The 17,380-nt window shown below is 24.5% G+C and overlaps 2 protein-coding genes across 6 annotated transcripts; one reads left to right on the forward strand and one right to left on the reverse strand.

Moving 5' to 3' along the window:
* Positions 1-5,423: 5,423 nt before the first annotated feature.
* Positions 5,424-8,673, reverse strand: LOC126903126 (uncharacterized). Of its 4 annotated transcripts, none has more exons than XM_050681139.1 (6): positions 8,412-8,673; positions 8,274-8,309; positions 7,827-8,191; positions 6,926-7,024; positions 6,611-6,779; positions 5,424-5,790 (listed from the first exon to the last, which is right to left on the reverse strand). In XM_050681139.1, the coding sequence occupies exons 3-6, from the start codon at positions 8,073-8,075 to the stop codon at positions 5,582-5,584; spliced, it is 726 nt and encodes a 241-aa protein (XP_050537096.1). In that variant the 5' UTR covers positions 8,076-8,191; positions 8,274-8,309; positions 8,412-8,673; the 3' UTR covers positions 5,424-5,581. The 4 variants fall into 4 exon arrangements, with proteins under 4 accessions (XP_050537096.1, XP_050537095.1, XP_050537094.1 ...); XM_050681138.1 differs by having other exon boundaries at positions 8,252-8,309; XM_050681137.1 differs by having other exon boundaries at positions 8,288-8,673.
* A 137-nt stretch (positions 8,674-8,810) lies between these two features.
* On the forward strand, positions 8,811-17,339 carry LOC126903107 (regulator of chromosome condensation-like). 2 transcript variants are annotated; one of them, XM_050681100.1, is made up of 11 exons: positions 8,811-9,089; positions 10,478-10,593; positions 13,098-13,192; positions 13,350-13,430; positions 13,502-13,597; positions 13,665-13,852; positions 13,914-14,102; positions 16,203-16,413; positions 16,473-16,724; positions 16,817-16,966; positions 17,058-17,339. In XM_050681100.1, exons 2-11 carry the CDS (start codon positions 10,490-10,492, stop codon positions 17,216-17,218), a joined length of 1,527 nt encoding a protein of 508 aa, XP_050537057.1. In that variant the 5' UTR covers positions 8,811-9,089; positions 10,478-10,489; the 3' UTR covers positions 17,219-17,339. The 2 variants fall into 2 exon arrangements, with proteins under 2 accessions (XP_050537057.1, XP_050537056.1); XM_050681099.1 differs by having other exon boundaries at positions 8,812-9,089; positions 13,095-13,192.
* Positions 17,340-17,380: the final 41 nt, after the last annotated feature.

Raw genomic sequence — 17,380 nt, forward strand, 5'->3', positions numbered from 1 at the left:
TAGGTAGCTACGTTTAAAAGTAATTAAATCGTATATGTAATAATAAAAGTCATATTATTTTCCATAAGCGTGTTAAAAAAAAAATTTTCATTATTATTTTTCCTGATCAGTAGAATCAAAATTCCAGTACTGAATAATATGTCAGCACGTAAAGTTTCCTGAAGTGTTTTTATACAATAATATATTAAAAAGAAAAATATAAAAGTATAATATACTTTAAATTACCAGAATAAAGAATTTCTATATTTGAGCTTTTTATTTTCAAATAATTATTTGTCTAATAATGATAAGTTATAGTTTATTGCTAACTTATATAATGCTATAGGCAACGGAAGTATTGGACACCCTAATAAGCCGACTATGTTTTAAAAATATAAAGTATTGCGCGAGTATTATTAATTAAATTAATAAATGCTGTTTTAGGAATACTGATAAAGCTACGATTAACAGTTCTTAATTACGATGGTTTACTTAAAATAGGTGGCTCAAATACTGTACTAGATCTTAATAAATTTTTTATTTCGAGTCTTAACATTTAAAGAATCAAATAATAGAAGATAAGAATATTTTTTTAGATAAATTTAAAAAAATTTATTTCTTGTATTAATTAAAATAAAGTTTTTTTAATACTAAAAATAACTTTTAAGTTAATTCGTATAGTAAGTACTTGCTCATATTTGTGATTTGAAAACTTAATATAAATTGCTATTTAAGTCGACGATGTATATACTTTTATGTATCTATTTCATAGCGGGGGGAATATGAGGATCAATGCCAAAAAATTATGTTTAAAACCATTATATTAGAATATTTATTTAGTTCACAATACAGTAATAATGTGTACATACGAATCCATAATTTAACATTTACTTTTAATAATATTAAAGCTTTAATTTATTAAAATTTATCACCCTAATGATATAACAATCAGTTGTTTTTTCTTAATATGCGACCAACTTTCACATAAAATGAATACTATATTTCTTTTACATATTAACGTTTAAAAATTATTATTTATAAGTCCTTTTGAATTTCAATTCCCTCATATTGAATAATGTAAACAATTTATTGAACGTTGACAACCTCATACGTATTCAAGTAATATCATGAAAAGCATTGATGGCCAGGTGTTGTCTATTAACTAATTTAATTTGAGTTATGTGTTTTTAATTAATAAATTAGCAACTCTCTATCCTCCTGTACGTAGTTTATAATAAAAGGCATATTGAAGCTCAAAAAAGATTACAACCCATAAATTTAAAATTAGCAAAGTACAGGAATTATTTAGTCAATAATAATTGTCCACTTCAAAGATTAAAATTAATGGTCATTAAAATTTTTTATATTTATTTTTTCTCAAATTTTTAGTACAATACGCATCAAAATTAAAAAAAAAAAACGGTAGCTTTTAAACTTTTTAATTGAAAAGGTTGACTTTTGTAAAAATGTTATTATTTTAAATCCCCTCTTGTAGGCAAGAAGGTTCAGATTATATCAAATAAAGAGGAATTACTTCAGGTTTCAATATAAAAAAAATTTATTTTGAATTGTTCATTTTTTAATAAGTTATGAAAATTTTTAGAAAAAAGGTAAAAATTAGCGATTTTTAAATTTATTTTTTTTTTTTGAAATTTCCTCCATTTACGGGGTACGAAGGAATTTTTTTCAATTTTTGAGGGTAGTCTTCAACTAGATATGATTTGTGATCTTTTGACATATTGTTCATTAAAATCAGTCCAGTAAGAGCTGATATTAAGTAGTAACAGATACAAAAATAAAAAAAAATCCCAGCACAGGGGGGTCGCGGCACAGTGGTGACGTGACGTAGTTGAACCAAGTATAATGATATCTGACAGTGATTAAAATCACTATATAAAAAAAAAACTTCGATGCAAATCTTTAGATAGTGTTTAATTTTAAAAAATTGGTGGATTATTCCAAAAGCTACATAATCTGCTAGTTCCTTATTAATATCCTGATTAAGATAAAGTATGTCGAATAAAAAAAGGATTGTTAAAAAATATTATTTCTCATAAAAAAATTGTTGATCCATACACTTTTCAATATGTCATAGCATTATAAAGTTAAAAATGTAAAAAATAAAATCGAGAACTTTCACACAATAATAGCATTCGGTAGCCATTTTCACCGTGAAGATAAAACTTTTTTTTTGCATAATAAAGTAAATTACATTAGCTTTAATTTAAGATATATATAAAAGTGTCAGACTTTCCGGAACACTTTCAAAATTTAAGTTAAAAAAGTAAATTTTTTGTGAAAAATTTGTCATTTTAAATTCCCCCCTATGGGCAGATAAAGGGTCAAATTTACATAAAAAATATACCAAATGAACCTATCATAGACAAGCATCTATAAAAAAAAAAATTATATTGATATGATTATTTTTGAAAAAGTTACGGCAGTTTTTAGTAAAAAAAGTGAAAAAAATGACAAAATTTAGATAGGTAATGACATCATGCATCTATAAAAAAAAGAATTATATTGATCCATACATCTTTCAAAAAGTTATAGCATTATAAAGTTAAAAATATAAAAAAGAATTTTTTTACAAAAATCGTATTTTTTTTATAAACTTTGATGTCTGTTTTCACCATGAATACAAAATAAAGTCCGAAATTTTTTTTTTGCATAATAAAGTAAATTACATTAGCTTTAATTTAAGATATATATAAAAGTGTCAGACTTTCCGGAACACTTTCAAAATTTAAGTTAAAAAAGTAAATTTTTTGTGAAAAATTTGTCATTTTAAATTCCCCCCTATGGGCAGATAAAGGGTCAAATTTACATAAAAAATATACCAAATGAACCTATCATAGACAAGCATCTATAAAAAAAAAAATTATATTGATATGATTATTTTTGAAAAAGTTACGGCAGTTTTTAGTAAAAAAAGTGAAAAAAATGACAAAATTTAGATAGGTAAAGACATCATGCATCTATAAAAAAAAGAATTATATTGATCCATACATCTTTCAAAAAGTTATAGCATTATAAAGTTAAAAATATAAAAAAGAATTTTTAATTGAAAGAGGTGACTTTAAACTTTATTTACGCCAGGATTCATTCTTTTCGAAAATGAATTTTATCTATATGTTAAGAATTTAAACGATCTAAATTTTAATATTTTTGAAGTAAAAAAATTAGGAATGTTACTAGTGTACTTACACTTAACAATACATTTTAAAATAAAATTGATAAAATTATATATAACAATCAGTTAAATTTTATTATTGTAATTTGGGGAATTTTATCACAAAAAATGATAATTTATAAATACAATTGCAAGAAAGTGATAATTTTGAATACACAAAATGTTATTTTGACAAAAAACATAATTATGCGTTGTTGCTACAAATGAGCAATGTATTATAAAAAAAACTAATTTAACGATATAATTAAACTATATTATTGTACTTCATGCTAAATTGCTAGGCATATGTTTACAGTTCAGAGGTTCAAGGAAATATGTTGTAATAGGCATTTTTGTCGATTATCATGCAGTGTATACTATGCCCCCTGCTCACATGATTTTATTCGAAACAATTACAAGCGTATGGCTTATATTTGATATTACTAGTAAATCTTGTAATAAAAACAAATAATGTAGTCATTTGTATTCAAATATATAAAATAATATTCAAGAGAAACGAATTGTAATATTAATTTGTTGTGAAAAAATATATGTAATTAATTATTTTTATAGAAAATTTTGGTCTCTTATAAAAGATATTCATAAATCTATATAAGTGAATATAGATTAATTTATCTAAAAACAAATATACTTTTTCAAGTATAATAATTGAATATTTGAATATAATTGTAAAATAAAAATTCAGAAGAAATCATTTTCTTATTACCAAATTAAAATATTTTAAAATTAAATTTAAAATACCATAAGTTAGAAAAATAAAATGCTTTATTTTATTCCATTCAGCTTACAGAAATCTGTAATAAAATTTTTATACAATAAATAACTTGCAAAATACTGCAGTGCTATTTTGATTCTTAACGTCGACAGTCCAATTATGGCATACGCGTTATAAATATGTGTCAACTAAAGTCATCAGTGAAGAGAAAATATAATTTTAGGGACATTTAAGCGGTGTAACAAACTTATGTGATATGTCCAAATAAATTTAACGGACAATAGTACAAAAAAAATATTCTCATAGTTTATTATTTCAAAAATTTAAAGTAGTCATTATAAGTACTAAGGAGAATAGACCTATAGATATAAAACTAGAAAACATTTTTTACAGGGAGTATAACTGTACATAAATCTGCAATACAGTTCTGACCTGTTGTCTACCTACAGGCAAGTTCAAAATAGTAAAATTGTACACACTAATTTAACTTTCCAAAGTGTTCCGTATATTTGATATCATTTATATCCATTTTAAATTTTATTAAAGTTAAAATAAAAAAAAACACCGACAATTTTTTATCTCGTTCATCCGTTGGTAAAATATCCCAATAAATTAGTATTTTAAAATCGAAAAATTTCGACATTTTTTATTATCCTTAGACTATCATGACGTTGAAAAGTAGATGAATCATAATTTATTTTTAATAGTTTAGGTATTTCCATTTCAATCGATAAAATTTTTTTTGAAAATCTGATACTATTTATGACAATGGGGGATTCAAAATAACAACTTCTCCAACTTAATTAAAAAATATTGTGCAAGTGTAAAAAATCACCGTTTTTTGAGTTATTATAATAACTCAAAAATGTAATAAGTTTAAATCTTAAAGTGGAAGAATCGAAGCAAGTTTTATTTTTATAAATACCCTTTTATGTACTATAAATTTTATATTATTAAAAAAACTGACTCATTACCTGCTTACAAGAGATTTTCAATTATTTAGTCTACATTTTATGTCAAACAGTATAGTCCTTTAAGTACAGGGGTAAGTGAACTATTCAACACCTTCTTTAAAAAAAAAAAAAAAGAAAAAATTATAAAAATAATTTAAGTGTTATAAATATTTCATGAAATATTTATAACAAAATTTTAAATATGCCACTGCTTCACTAATTTATACAATTATGATTATCAACCAGGTAAGAGCTGATTATTTTTCCATCATACATTTTAAATAAATATTTATTATTTTATTAGTCCTATTCTTTTTCAATAAAAATGATCTTTTGATGTATCATTGATAGAAATTGATCCAATGAGAACTGAGAAAATGTGAAATATGAAAAAAAAAATCATAATATAATTAATAATTTTTCAGCTTTGTATTGAAGCAAAAATTTAATTTCATTCATATATTTTTGGTTTTGATTCATGGATTAGATTCAATTTGTAATCTTTTCATGTATTTTTTAAAAAATCAGTCCACTAGGAGCTGAGGAAAAGTGGAGAAAGACAAAACAAAAAATTACATCATAGTCAAAAGTAAGAATTTAAATTTAAAACATTGGTGATATTTTACAAAATCATATGACAAAACAAATTCTACAAAGAATGATTTTTTAAAAAAATAACTTTAACAAATGGGTTCTTTCATATTACATAAAATAATTGCTTATAACATTATTACTTTAAAATTATTCAGTTTTGATATGAGGTAATTCAAATTTGACAAGTGGAGAAATAAAATCATAATTGTTAGTTAATCTTTTTATAATATTTGACTTTAACTCTAATCGTTGTTGAGCTGCATCTTCTACTGTATCGATTGGTAAATCAAAATTTGTATATTTATCTAAATAAACTCTACTAGATAAAAGTAATTTACCATATAATGGAATAACATCTGAAAAATGTACCAAATAGTAGTATTTAATAAATAGATAAGGCAAAATAAAAACATTAGATTTAACTCAATAAGCAAAAAAATTTATATAACAATAAAATTGTTTTAATTAGTTAGAAATTTTTATTGTAACTGTTGTAAGTTTTTTTTATGTAATTGGCAAAATAATATGATATTGATTTTATTTTTAATGTATAGTTGAAAGGCTATAGGTTTTACTCTGCTGTTTATTTTGTTTGATTATTCCTGCTCCTATTATACCGATTTTGCTTAACCATATATTAAAATATTACACAAAACGTAACTAGTTGAAATGTCATAATTTTTAGAAACTTTCTTTTGTGCTAGGAATACAGAAAAATGTCTCAAAAAATTACAGTTTTCATAAAACAATCAATGTTGTTATATACTCTTTTAAAACAGGACAAAATATTACAAATTTTTTATTGATAATACTTAAAATATTTGCTTTGCTGATGGCTTCCTTTTTTTTTTTTTTGAAAATAAAATTATAAGCCAAGGTTTTGAAGTATCTTAAAAATCATATTAAATTTGAAAATGAAAAATTATCCAAGATTTTGATTTTAAAGAGTTATAGTCATTAAAAATTATACAATTTTTGGTATGTTTAATGTTCAGATTTGACATAGTAATGAAACATCTATCCAATTGAAAGCTAAATTAAATTTAAGGTGTTTTAATATACTAAACGATTAAAAAAAGAAAAATATTTTTATAACTTGTCTTCTAAGAGTAATCCATCTAAACTTCCCTTTACTAGATTCCTATTTTACTTTTTAATTTTAAGTTAAATACATACTTAGTGACAATTGTTTTGTCTGATTAGATGGGGCAATAATTGTAATTTTAGTTTCTTCTTGACATCTTAAAGGTATAACATCAATTTTGTGAGATAATAAATTATTGCTTTTTAATACAGTCAAGTTGTCAAAATCAATAGTTTTTCCAATCATGTCTTCCATGTCAATCTGCCATAAAAGAAATTAATCAATTTTTTTTAATTACGGTTTCACACTCATTCTTTGAATTTTTTTTTTTTAGTTATGGTAATATTTATAGTAAAATTTTTAAACTATTATTTTATAGTAATAGCAAATATTTACAAGTTACTTACATCATCTCCTTGTAAAGTCCAAATTTCACATTCATCCAAATCTTCTGAAAATAATACACCATTCTCTCTAGTCAAGTTAGAAGTTTCTAAAGGCATTATCTAAAAAATTAAAAAAAAAAAATCATAAAATTTAAATAAATGTCTGAAAAGTATCATCAATTCTTACTAGTGATGATTACATTAAAAAATTAATAATTTATAAATATAAATAAAAATTAATTTTTAACAGATTATGACATGGTTCATTTAGAAAGATGTAAATTTTCTAAGCAAAAATATTCATTTAAAGTGAAAACAGATTATTTTTGCTCGTGTTTAAGTTAGCTTACTAATGAATCAGGGAGAAGCTCAGTCACAATGATTTTAAAAACAACAATGGGAATAAAAGTCTTACCAATGAAACATAAGGTAATTTTATAGTTAAGCTTTAAAATTACTAAAAAATTTAGTGTAAAATTTTGTTTACTACCTTCATAAAAAATTTAATTCAACCTAAAAATGACAGAAGTTTTCAAAAGAATTATTTTTGAAGTTTTTCTTATTAAAAAAAAATTTTTCTTAATTTTTTAAATATTAATGTATACAGAATTGTGTAACAAAGAGTTGAAGTCAAGATTTTATGAAGAGCTAAAGAAATCGTAGTGATAACATTTAGAATTAGGTGATATAGTTCAATGAATATATTTTGTATTTTGAGAGTTAAAGTTTCTATATCATTTCTTGATATATGTCATATCAAGACACTTGTACTATAAATTGGTTGACATCAAGAAAGACTAATGAAAATTTTTCTTTAATTACCAATGATATTGGGTTGTTTTAGTTTATTATGATATATCTAATATATTTTTTTGCATGACATAACTTCATTAATCTAACAATTAAACATATAACGACTTACGTTAACTGTAGATTGTTCATTAGATATGTTCAATATACTCATCATTGAATCATCAGAGTCAAAATCGTCCGATTCATATCTATTACCATATGCTAAACTTTTAGATATAGATCTATCTGAAGTCACACTTAGAACATCACTAGATGAACTTTTGAACTTTTTTTGTGATGGACTTGATGAAGTCATTCGTTTTTTACGTTTGATAATACCACTAATTCTGGTCATCGAATATATTGAATCAATATCCATTTTTAATATTTAAAAATATTAGCAACAATAGTTAAATATACAAATTAGAGAAGTAACTAACTAATGTAGAGTTTAATTTTTTTTGATTGTACTATATTATTAGTAATAGTTGTTTCCTAAAAAAAAAAAATAAAAAATTTTTTTCTTAATCAATGTTTTTATAAATTGAAAATTACCTTGTATTGTTTAAATAATTACTTAAATAAGCAAACCTTTGCAAACCAACTTTGAAAACTGCAATCACAGATTTAAATATTAAATCAATCGTAATTGCAAAGATTATATGAAAATTGTTCTTAAAATCTGTGGTAGTAGTTATAAACCACAGAACCTTACACTTAGTATAAGCACAGATATTTGTCTCATTTGTGGTATAAGGTTTACTATACTCAGATATAGATAATGAACTAGATTGCAACAGGTTTACATTGCTTGTGTTAACCGGTGAAACTAAACAGCCGCCATATTTTTTGAAGACACTTTTTTTTCTTGTAGTTCATGAACAAATTATTTTAATATCGAAGTGAAAGACTTATTGATAACAAACATGTTTGTGTACAAAGTGTAAGAAGTGAAATATTTGGCCTTATGTTTAAGTCTTCTTATCTATTCAGCGATTACAAGACGTTACTTATGATAAGCCACAGTACAACCACTTATTAAAGTAAAAATCTCGGATAGTTGTTTGATAGCAACACAACTGATGAAGTTACTTTTCCGTTATTTCCTCCGCCATAATTCACAACTGATGACCGGCTGTTTGCAGCTTGTTTCATTAAAGTCCATGATATTTTGATTATAAAATCTCTAACGGAGCACGTTTCATTTTTAACTAATTTCAATTTTTCATATTATACAATCGAACGAACATTACCTAAATGTTAATATTTTACTAGCAATTAAACTTTAAAGTGTTTTAATACTGACGTATGTTTCTCTTAATAATTATCAAGATTTAAGATTTCCTAGTTTACAAATAGCTGAAACGTCAGTATTTAAAACATTTGTAAAAAGGTAATGTAATATTTTGTGTCATTTTACACATTTAATTTATTTTTTAATTTCACACACTTTTTTGGTTAAAAATTTATGTATAACTGTGTAATCAAATATGAATTCTTGTTGGAATTTGGCGCGCAATTTATATTCAATACGTAATTTTGAATGTCAACCGTTTTACTTGGATACATTTTACTTCAAAATCAATTATTTAATTTTAATTTCATTGTGTAGTTCATGTTTAAGATATTTTTTGGTTATACCTTAATGATTTAATAAAAAAAAATTATATGTTCTGTTTTGAAGAATAGTCAATTTTCCCAACGAAGTAATAACTAACCTTTTTAGAAATTGCTTTTTATTTAATAATGAGAAAATAAACTAAAAATTTTTTTTCAAAAACAAATTTAATTTATAATTGAATATAGCTATAAATGACTTATTTTTGTATGTAATAAAAGTCTGTGTCATATTATTCTATCTAAAATTAAATGAAGAATGCTGGGTTAAAATTCTACTCGTGAACCATATGTTGGTTCTCAATGTTTTTTTCTTATTAACCCCACATATTTTCATTTAATTATTTTACTATCTGAATGCAAAGATATATATTTTATATAATACAATAGTTTTTTTCATACAATAACTGTAGTTTGAGTATTATCTTTTTGTTTTTTCTGTGGGTATTTCTTTAATGTGACTTAAAAAAATTCATAAGAATCTCTAATAGAAATTATTTAATTTAAATGAATGTAACTTATATAAAAATTAAGTATTTTTATTCATTTTATTGTATAAATTACACAAAAATAAATTGAGTTATATTATTTTTGTCAAAAAGCGATATATACTGAAAATTAAAAATAACTTAAAAGATAACACCTATTAAGAAAATAATAGTAATTATTGCTAAAAATGGTTTTTTGAAAATGTAGTTTTATACTAATAACTTTAAAAATCGAATCAACAAAATTCTATCAGAAACCAACAATGCTATCTAGAATTTTTGCCGAATAAAGGATATTATTATGCCTTATCTTATTTTGAGTTAGGTCATTATTGTTCTCAGCAGATGAAATGTTATGGTGTATCTAGATTTATATCTTATCCTTTATGTTAGATGATTAAATTTTTTTATTAGATTATTTGGATTTTTATTTACTATGTCCCTCTTGAAAAAAACAAAAAAATTGACTCTTTTTAATGCTATTGGGAAAAAAAATATTATTTCTATTTTATTCGTCTTTTTTAATGATAAAATAACATTTCAAAAAGCTCAAACTTGACTTTCAGTTATATTTTTGTAGAATCCAGATTTTTAGAAAATAAGTATATGTAACTTGTTCTTATATTATAATTAACATAGTATTCTATTGTTTAAAATATTTTTTAATTACTTTCAGAAATTTCTCACAATGGCTGGAAAAAAGAAACCAACGTCTAAAGTCTCAAAGTCAGTTAAAAATATAAATAAACAAGAAGAACTAGATATTCTTAATAAATCTCCAGAAATCAACAAGTATGTACATATATATATATGGTCTATCATCATTGAATGTATAGACTCTTAAATGTTTTAGTTATACAAAGATTAAAATATAATTAGATTTTAATTATAAATTAATAATATATTTATATATTATGTATATAAGGGAATTGATAAACTATATATCACAAATATCATTAAAAGTATAAAACAATATAATTTTCAGATAATTTAGTATTATCCTATATTTTATAATTTACAAAAAAAAAATTGATCCTATCTTCTTTTTAAAATAGTAATATTTAAGTTTTAGCTTCGATGCAAAGCTGAGAAGGTATTAATTTTACCATGATGTGTTTATTTTTTTTTTTTTTTNAAAACATGTGTTTAATACGTTTAAAAATAGGAAAATAATTGATGTGTAAATAACATTGAACCAGTATTTTAAAAGATATTATTAGCTTTGATACGAAGCTGAGAAGGTATTAATTTTACCATGATGTATTTATTTATTTATTTATTTTGTGTCACACTACTTTTTCTCAGCTCTCACTGGACCGATTTCTTTCAACAATACGTCAAAAGATCACAAATCGTATCTAGTTGAAAACATTACCCTTAAAAATTTAATATAATTTAATTAAAATAGAATAAAGTTCATAAGAAATTAAACTTATTAAATTTTTTTTACTTTTTTAAAGTCGAAAAAGTAATTTTTAAATTTGAGTTAGCTTAAATAGCCATTTATTGAGCTTCGATGAGAATTTTTTATAAGTAAATACTAATTTTTAATAATATTAAAACTTAGAAGTGATAGTAAAAGTCTACTTGCAGATTTGAAAACAATGCGAAAAGTTGATTTAGAAAAGTATATTTTTGTTTCTGATGAAAGTTCCTTGTAGTCCAGTGCATTTTATTATAGTAACAAACAGTTTTTATTGAAAATTATTGTGTCAAGCCCTTTAAATTTTTATACACGTAAAAGTAAAGCAAAATGTAACTTCTTTATTATTTTTATAATTTCTCCGTTTAAATTACAATATTAAATTATTGAATATCAATTTCATACTAAATTTAATAATTATAATTAGTATTTATTCATATATTATATTTTAAAATCAAAGAACTACTAATNATTCATATATTATATTTTAAAATCAAAGAACTAGTAAATAGGATATAATCAAAGAAATAAGAGTTGATGTTGCTTTTGGAATAATCCACCAATTTCTCTAAATGAAACACTATTTACAGATTTGCATCGAAGCGTTTCTTATGATAGTGATTTTAATCACTGTCAGATATCATCTATACTTGTCCCATCTATGCCTCGTCCACACTGTGCCGCAACCCCACTGTGCTACCGTTTTTTTTTCAAATAGTATAATCTTATCAAGATCTAGCCCTATAATCAGTTTAAGTTCAGATAAAAATAATTTTTTCTTATTTATTTTTCTTATTATTATTTTTTATNAGTATTTTAAAAGATATTATTAGCTTTGATACGAAGCTGAGAAGGTATTAATTTTACCATGATGTATTTATTTATTTATTTATTTTGTGTCACACTACTTTTTCTCAGCTCTCACTGGACCGATTTCTTTCAACAATACGTCAAAAGATCACAAATCGTATCTAGTTGAAGATATTACCCTTAAAAATTGAAAAAAAATTTCCCTCGTTCCCTGTAAATTGGGGGAAACCTCCAAATAAATTACAAATTTAAAAATCGCTAATTTTCGAAATTTTTTCAATTTTTTTTACTTAAAACTGCCATAACTTTTTCAAAAATAAACATATCAATATAACTCCTTTTTATATAGATGCATAATATCATTACCTTTCATNCTATAAATACTGATACTTATATATATATCTTAAATTAAAGCTAATGTAATATATTTTATTATGGAAAAAAAAATTTTTGGACTTTATTTTGTCTTCATGGTGAAAATGGCTACTGAATGCTATTATTGTGTGAAAATTCTCGGTTTTATTTTTAAAATTTTTAAATTTATAATATAACTATTGAAAAGTGTATGGATCAACACAATTTTTTTATGAGAAATAATATTTTTTAATAATCCCTTATCATTCGACATACTTTATCTTAATCAGGATATTAATAAGGAACTAGCAGATTATGTAGCTTTTAGAATAATCCACCAATTTTTTAAAATTAAATACTATCTAAAGATTTGCATCGAAGCGTTTTTTTTTTTATAGTGATTTTAATCACTGTCAGATATCATTATACTTGATCCAACTATGCCACGTCACCACTGTGTCGCGACCCCCCTGTGCTGGGTTTTTATTATAGTGATTTTTATCAATGATATTATATAACCAATAAATGTGTGCTATGACAGAACCCCAATTTTTCAAGGTTCTGACTAATTATTTTTATTTTCCTGTTTTTGCACCAACATTTATTATATATACATGCTTATTAAATTATTTAGTTAATTAAAAAATAAAGGTGCCCTCTAAAATATTTTAACTAATACTTAATTAAAAAAAAATCTTTTGCATAGAAGTAGTGAAGGAAAAGATGGTAAAAATGATGCAATAGAAAATTTACTTAAAGTTACAAAATCTAAACAAAAACAATTGCCAAATGAAGCAATTTCTGGTATGTATAATTTATACTAAAATAATCTTATTTTAATATTTTGATTTAAGGTGTAAAATATATATGATAATACAAATTACAACAGTGATCACAGTGTCCCTATAAACAGTGCCGCCACTGTTATACATATATTTTTTTTATTTAATTTAATTATTAGATGGTGTTGTTAAAAATGAGAAAATTAATAGACAACATAAGCATGAAGTCGATTATAAGGCTAAACCTACCACATCTACAAGTAAATTTAAAAATAAAGTGATAGATATTTTCTATTAAAAAATTCATATATGTATATTTTTACCTTAATAGGTTTAAAAGCAAAAATTGGACCGAAAAGGAAAGCTTCCCTTGATCAAGTACCTGAAGCAAAGAAAAAAAAATCTGATAAGGCATCTGGAATAATTGGTGAATATTTTAATAATTTTAAAATTTTATATTGAATTTTAAGTTATTGAATTTGAATTTATTATAGCAATAGATAATCGAACTGAAACTCCTGGTATTGTAATGATTAAAGGGAGAGACATTGTTATTGGAGGGTTATTCGGATTGGGTCCAGATAGAGAACAACTCACCAATCTTACTGAATTAAAAAATTTAAAGTTTAAATTAATATCAGCTGGAAGTATGCATGTCTTAGGTGTAACTGACGATGGAAAAGTATTAAAAAAAAAAAAAAAATTTTAGTCAACATTTATTAATTTTTCATTTATTATTTTAGCTTATGTCATGGGGTTGTAATGATGAAGGTGCACTAGGACGAGATACTTCTGTTGAAGACAGTGAAACAAGACCTGGTATTGTTCACATATTTGAAGAAAACTCAGAAATCTATAGTATATCAGCTGGAGGATCTCATTCTGCAATACTTTTTAGTAATGGAAATGTGTATGCATGGGGAACTTTTAGAGTAATTTTAAATATCAATATTTATATAGCGCTAAGTTTCAATAGGGTAGTAGGCATTTTAGAAGGTTTAACCTATATAAAGTGAAAGTAAATTTGATTCTTATAGTTTTTTCACGATCATTTTAGATTTATGTAAAGCTGAGAAGGAATTAATTTTACTATGATGTGTTTTATTATTATTATTTTTGTGTGTTACCACTTTTTCTCAGCTCTCACCGAACCGATTTCTTTCAATGATACGTCAAAAGATCACAAATCGTATCTAGTCGAAGACATTACCCTCAAAAATTGAAAAAAATTCCCTCGTTCTCCGTAAATGGGGGAAACCTCCAAAAAAATTACAAATTTAAAAATCGCTAATTTTCGAATTTTTTTCAATTTTTTTACTAAAAACTGCCGTAACTTTTTCAAAAATGAACATATCAATATAATTTTTTTTTATAGATGCTTGATGTCTTTACCTATCATTTGGTATGTTTTTTTCATAATTTTAACCCTTTATCTGCCTACGGAGGGATTTAAAATGACAACTTTTTCACAAAAAATTAATTTTTTGAAGTGTTCCGGAAGGTCTTACACTTTTATATATATCTTAAATTAAAGCTATAGTAATGTACTTTAATATTAAAAAAAAAAATTTTGGACGTTATTTTGTCTTCACAATGAAAATGGCTACAAATGCTATTATTGTGTGAAAATTCTCAATTTTATTTTTAAAATTTTTAACTTTATAATGCTATAACTTATTGAAAAGTGTATGGATCAATACAATTTTTTTATGAGAATATTTATATATCTCTTTCATTTGACATACTTTATCTTAATCAGGATATAAATAAGAAAATAAGAGATCATGTTGCTTTTGAAATAATCCACCAATTTTTTAAAATTAAACACTATAACAAATTTGCTTCAAATCGTTTTTTATTTTAATCACTGACAGATCAAGGTTATTATAGACCCAACTATGCCACGTCCCCACTGTGCTGGGGTTATGTGATTGATATGTGATCAGGAACTTAAATATATATTTATATATAGAGTGTTCACTAAAGCTATGGTTTCCTAGAAAAGCGGTGCCGTTATCTAGCGGCCGTAATATAGCGTTGGGTGACATTTTCTATAAATAACATCGGAGTAGGTTTCCTAGAGTACGTTGAGTGTCACCGTAACGTCAAATAGCGGTGCTGTCAGTTGCATGACGGCCGTCATAGCGGTGATAAACAAAAGTTTAACGTTTTTCCCGTGTAGCGGTGTGCATTTTTAAATTATACAATGAGTGGAAACGTGATTTGGACGAGCGAAAATGATGAACAATTAATTGATTTTGTCAAAACTATAGCTTAATTAACACTATTACTCCTATTTAAGTTATCTATTACCATAAAAATGCAAAAAAATATAGAGCTTTTCTGATAAATTTACAATAAATAGTAATTATAAAACTTTCTGACTGCATATTGATCTTAACTATACAATTTTTTTAATTGTCATAAAATTTTCTATTTAATGATTCATTCTAGTCAACGAAGGAGTAATTTTGGAGAATAGCAGAAAAAATTCCCAACCAATTTTTTTTTTTTTTTAAAGTAGGCAATTGGTGGATTATTCCAAAAGCAACATCAACCCAACCCTCAGTTTCACGATTTTTGAACATAACACTCTCCTCCAAACGATTGTTTTCGTCTTCTGATGACTCTTCATCATCCAAACATACTAATAACGCTATGTCCAAATCGTCCATTTTTCACCAATGCGCGATCAACTACTCTCGAGTGAGTAGCGACTACGATTGAATACGGTCGCACTACTTCCTAGGAAACCACAGATTGGTCACCGTAAGACGGCCGTTATTAACAACCGTAAAATGACGGCCGCTAGATAACGGCACCGCTTTTCTAGGAAACCATAGCTTAAGTAAGGAAACAGGTAAATTGTTACAAACAATGAGAACAATAGAAACCAGTTTTCTTACTTAGTGAACACTAAAATTACTATTAACAATAAATGTATGAGGAAAGCTTAAAATGTTTTTTTATATAATAAATAACAAATTATTATTTTTAAAATTATTTTTTGTTGGTATTGTACTATATTATAGGACAAAAATGGTGATATGGGTTTTCACCCAAATGGTCAAAGGCAACTAACTCCTAAATTTGTCATGGGTAATGTTAGAAAAATTGCTTCAGGAATTAATCATTTAGTCATGCTATCAAAAAATAAAGTTTACACCATGGGTTGTGGAGATGAAGGGCAATTAGGTAGAATATGCCAGAGACATTCTAACAGAGAGTCAAGAGTTGGAAAACGTAAGACATTTTTTGATGGTTAATTATGTTTTTCTATTTAATAATTTTTTATTTTACAGAATTACTTTTAATACCTCAATTGTTAAGTTTACGCAAAAAAGTTGAAGATATTTGGGCAAACTATGATACTACATTTTTGCGTGTCTCAGATTCTACTGTTTATTCATTTGGACTTAATGCATATGGCCAGTTGGGTATTGAAAATGATGAAAGATGTGTTTACTTCCCTAAATTATCCCAATCTCTTAGTCGTTTAAAAATTAAGTCTATATCAGCAGGAACCCAACATGTTACTTTATTGGATGAACAAGGTTTAATATTAATATTCATTAAGTAGTATTAATTTATATGTATAAAAATTTGTATACAATAAAATATTAATAGAAATGGTGTATAAATTTAGGAGCTGTCTATGTTTTGGGTGATTATAGAGATGGTCGCTTAGGAATGGATGTTGCTGAAAATCAAAAAGTTCCTAAAGTACTACCATCATTACCTCAAGTTAAAATTGCAACATGTGGCTCAGATAATAACTTTGTTATTACAGAAAATAGTAAGATAAAAATTATTTTTCCTCGCCTTGATCTCGTCGGCTACCCTTATCCTAAATTCCACTTGAAAATTTTTATGATGAATGTTTTCAGATAAATTAATGGCTTGGGGTATTGGTTTTGAAGAAAAAGATGATACTGATGTTATTTATTATGCACCCACAGACATAGATGCTGCTAATAAGTTAGACCAAAAGACTGTTGTTCAAGCAACATCTTCTGATACTGCTGTATTTCTTTTATTAAAAGATTAACATTAAGACTTTAATTTTTTTTATATATACAAAATATTTTTCTGGTAAATAATTCCCCTGTTTTTATATAATTTGTACACATTTTGAAAAAAATAACATGAACAAAGTATTATTTGTTCCATTTGTATTAGAATTTATTTCTTCCTTTTTTTTTTTTTTTTT

Source organism: Daktulosphaira vitifoliae, unplaced genomic scaffold (genome assembly GCF_025091365.1).
Source record: "Daktulosphaira vitifoliae isolate Bord-2020 unplaced genomic scaffold, ASM2509136v1 Scaffold_3, whole genome shotgun sequence".
Taxonomy (NCBI): domain Eukaryota; kingdom Metazoa; phylum Arthropoda; class Insecta; order Hemiptera; family Phylloxeridae; genus Daktulosphaira; species Daktulosphaira vitifoliae.

Coding starts and splice junctions, on each gene's coding strand:
- LOC126903126 (XM_050681139.1), bottom strand. CDS start 8,075: ATGGATATTGATTCAATATATTCGATGACCAGAATTAGTGGTATTATC. Junction 6,780..6,925: donor GGACTTTACAAGGAGATGAT/GTAAGTAACTTG, acceptor CTTTTATGGCAG/ATTGACATGGAAGACATGAT. Junction 5,791..6,610: donor GACAAAACAATTGTCACTAA/GTATGTATTTAA, acceptor TACATTTTTCAG/ATGTTATTCCATTATATGGT.
- LOC126903107 (XM_050681099.1), top strand. CDS start 10,490: ATGGCTGGAAAAAAGAAACCAACGTCTAAAGTCTCAAAGTCAGTTAAA. Junction 16,725..16,816: donor TACTTTATTGGATGAACAAG/GTTTAATATTAA, acceptor GTATAAATTTAG/GAGCTGTCTATGTTTTGGGT. Junction 16,967..17,057: donor CTTTGTTATTACAGAAAATA/GTAAGATAAAAA, acceptor GAATGTTTTCAG/ATAAATTAATGGCTTGGGGT.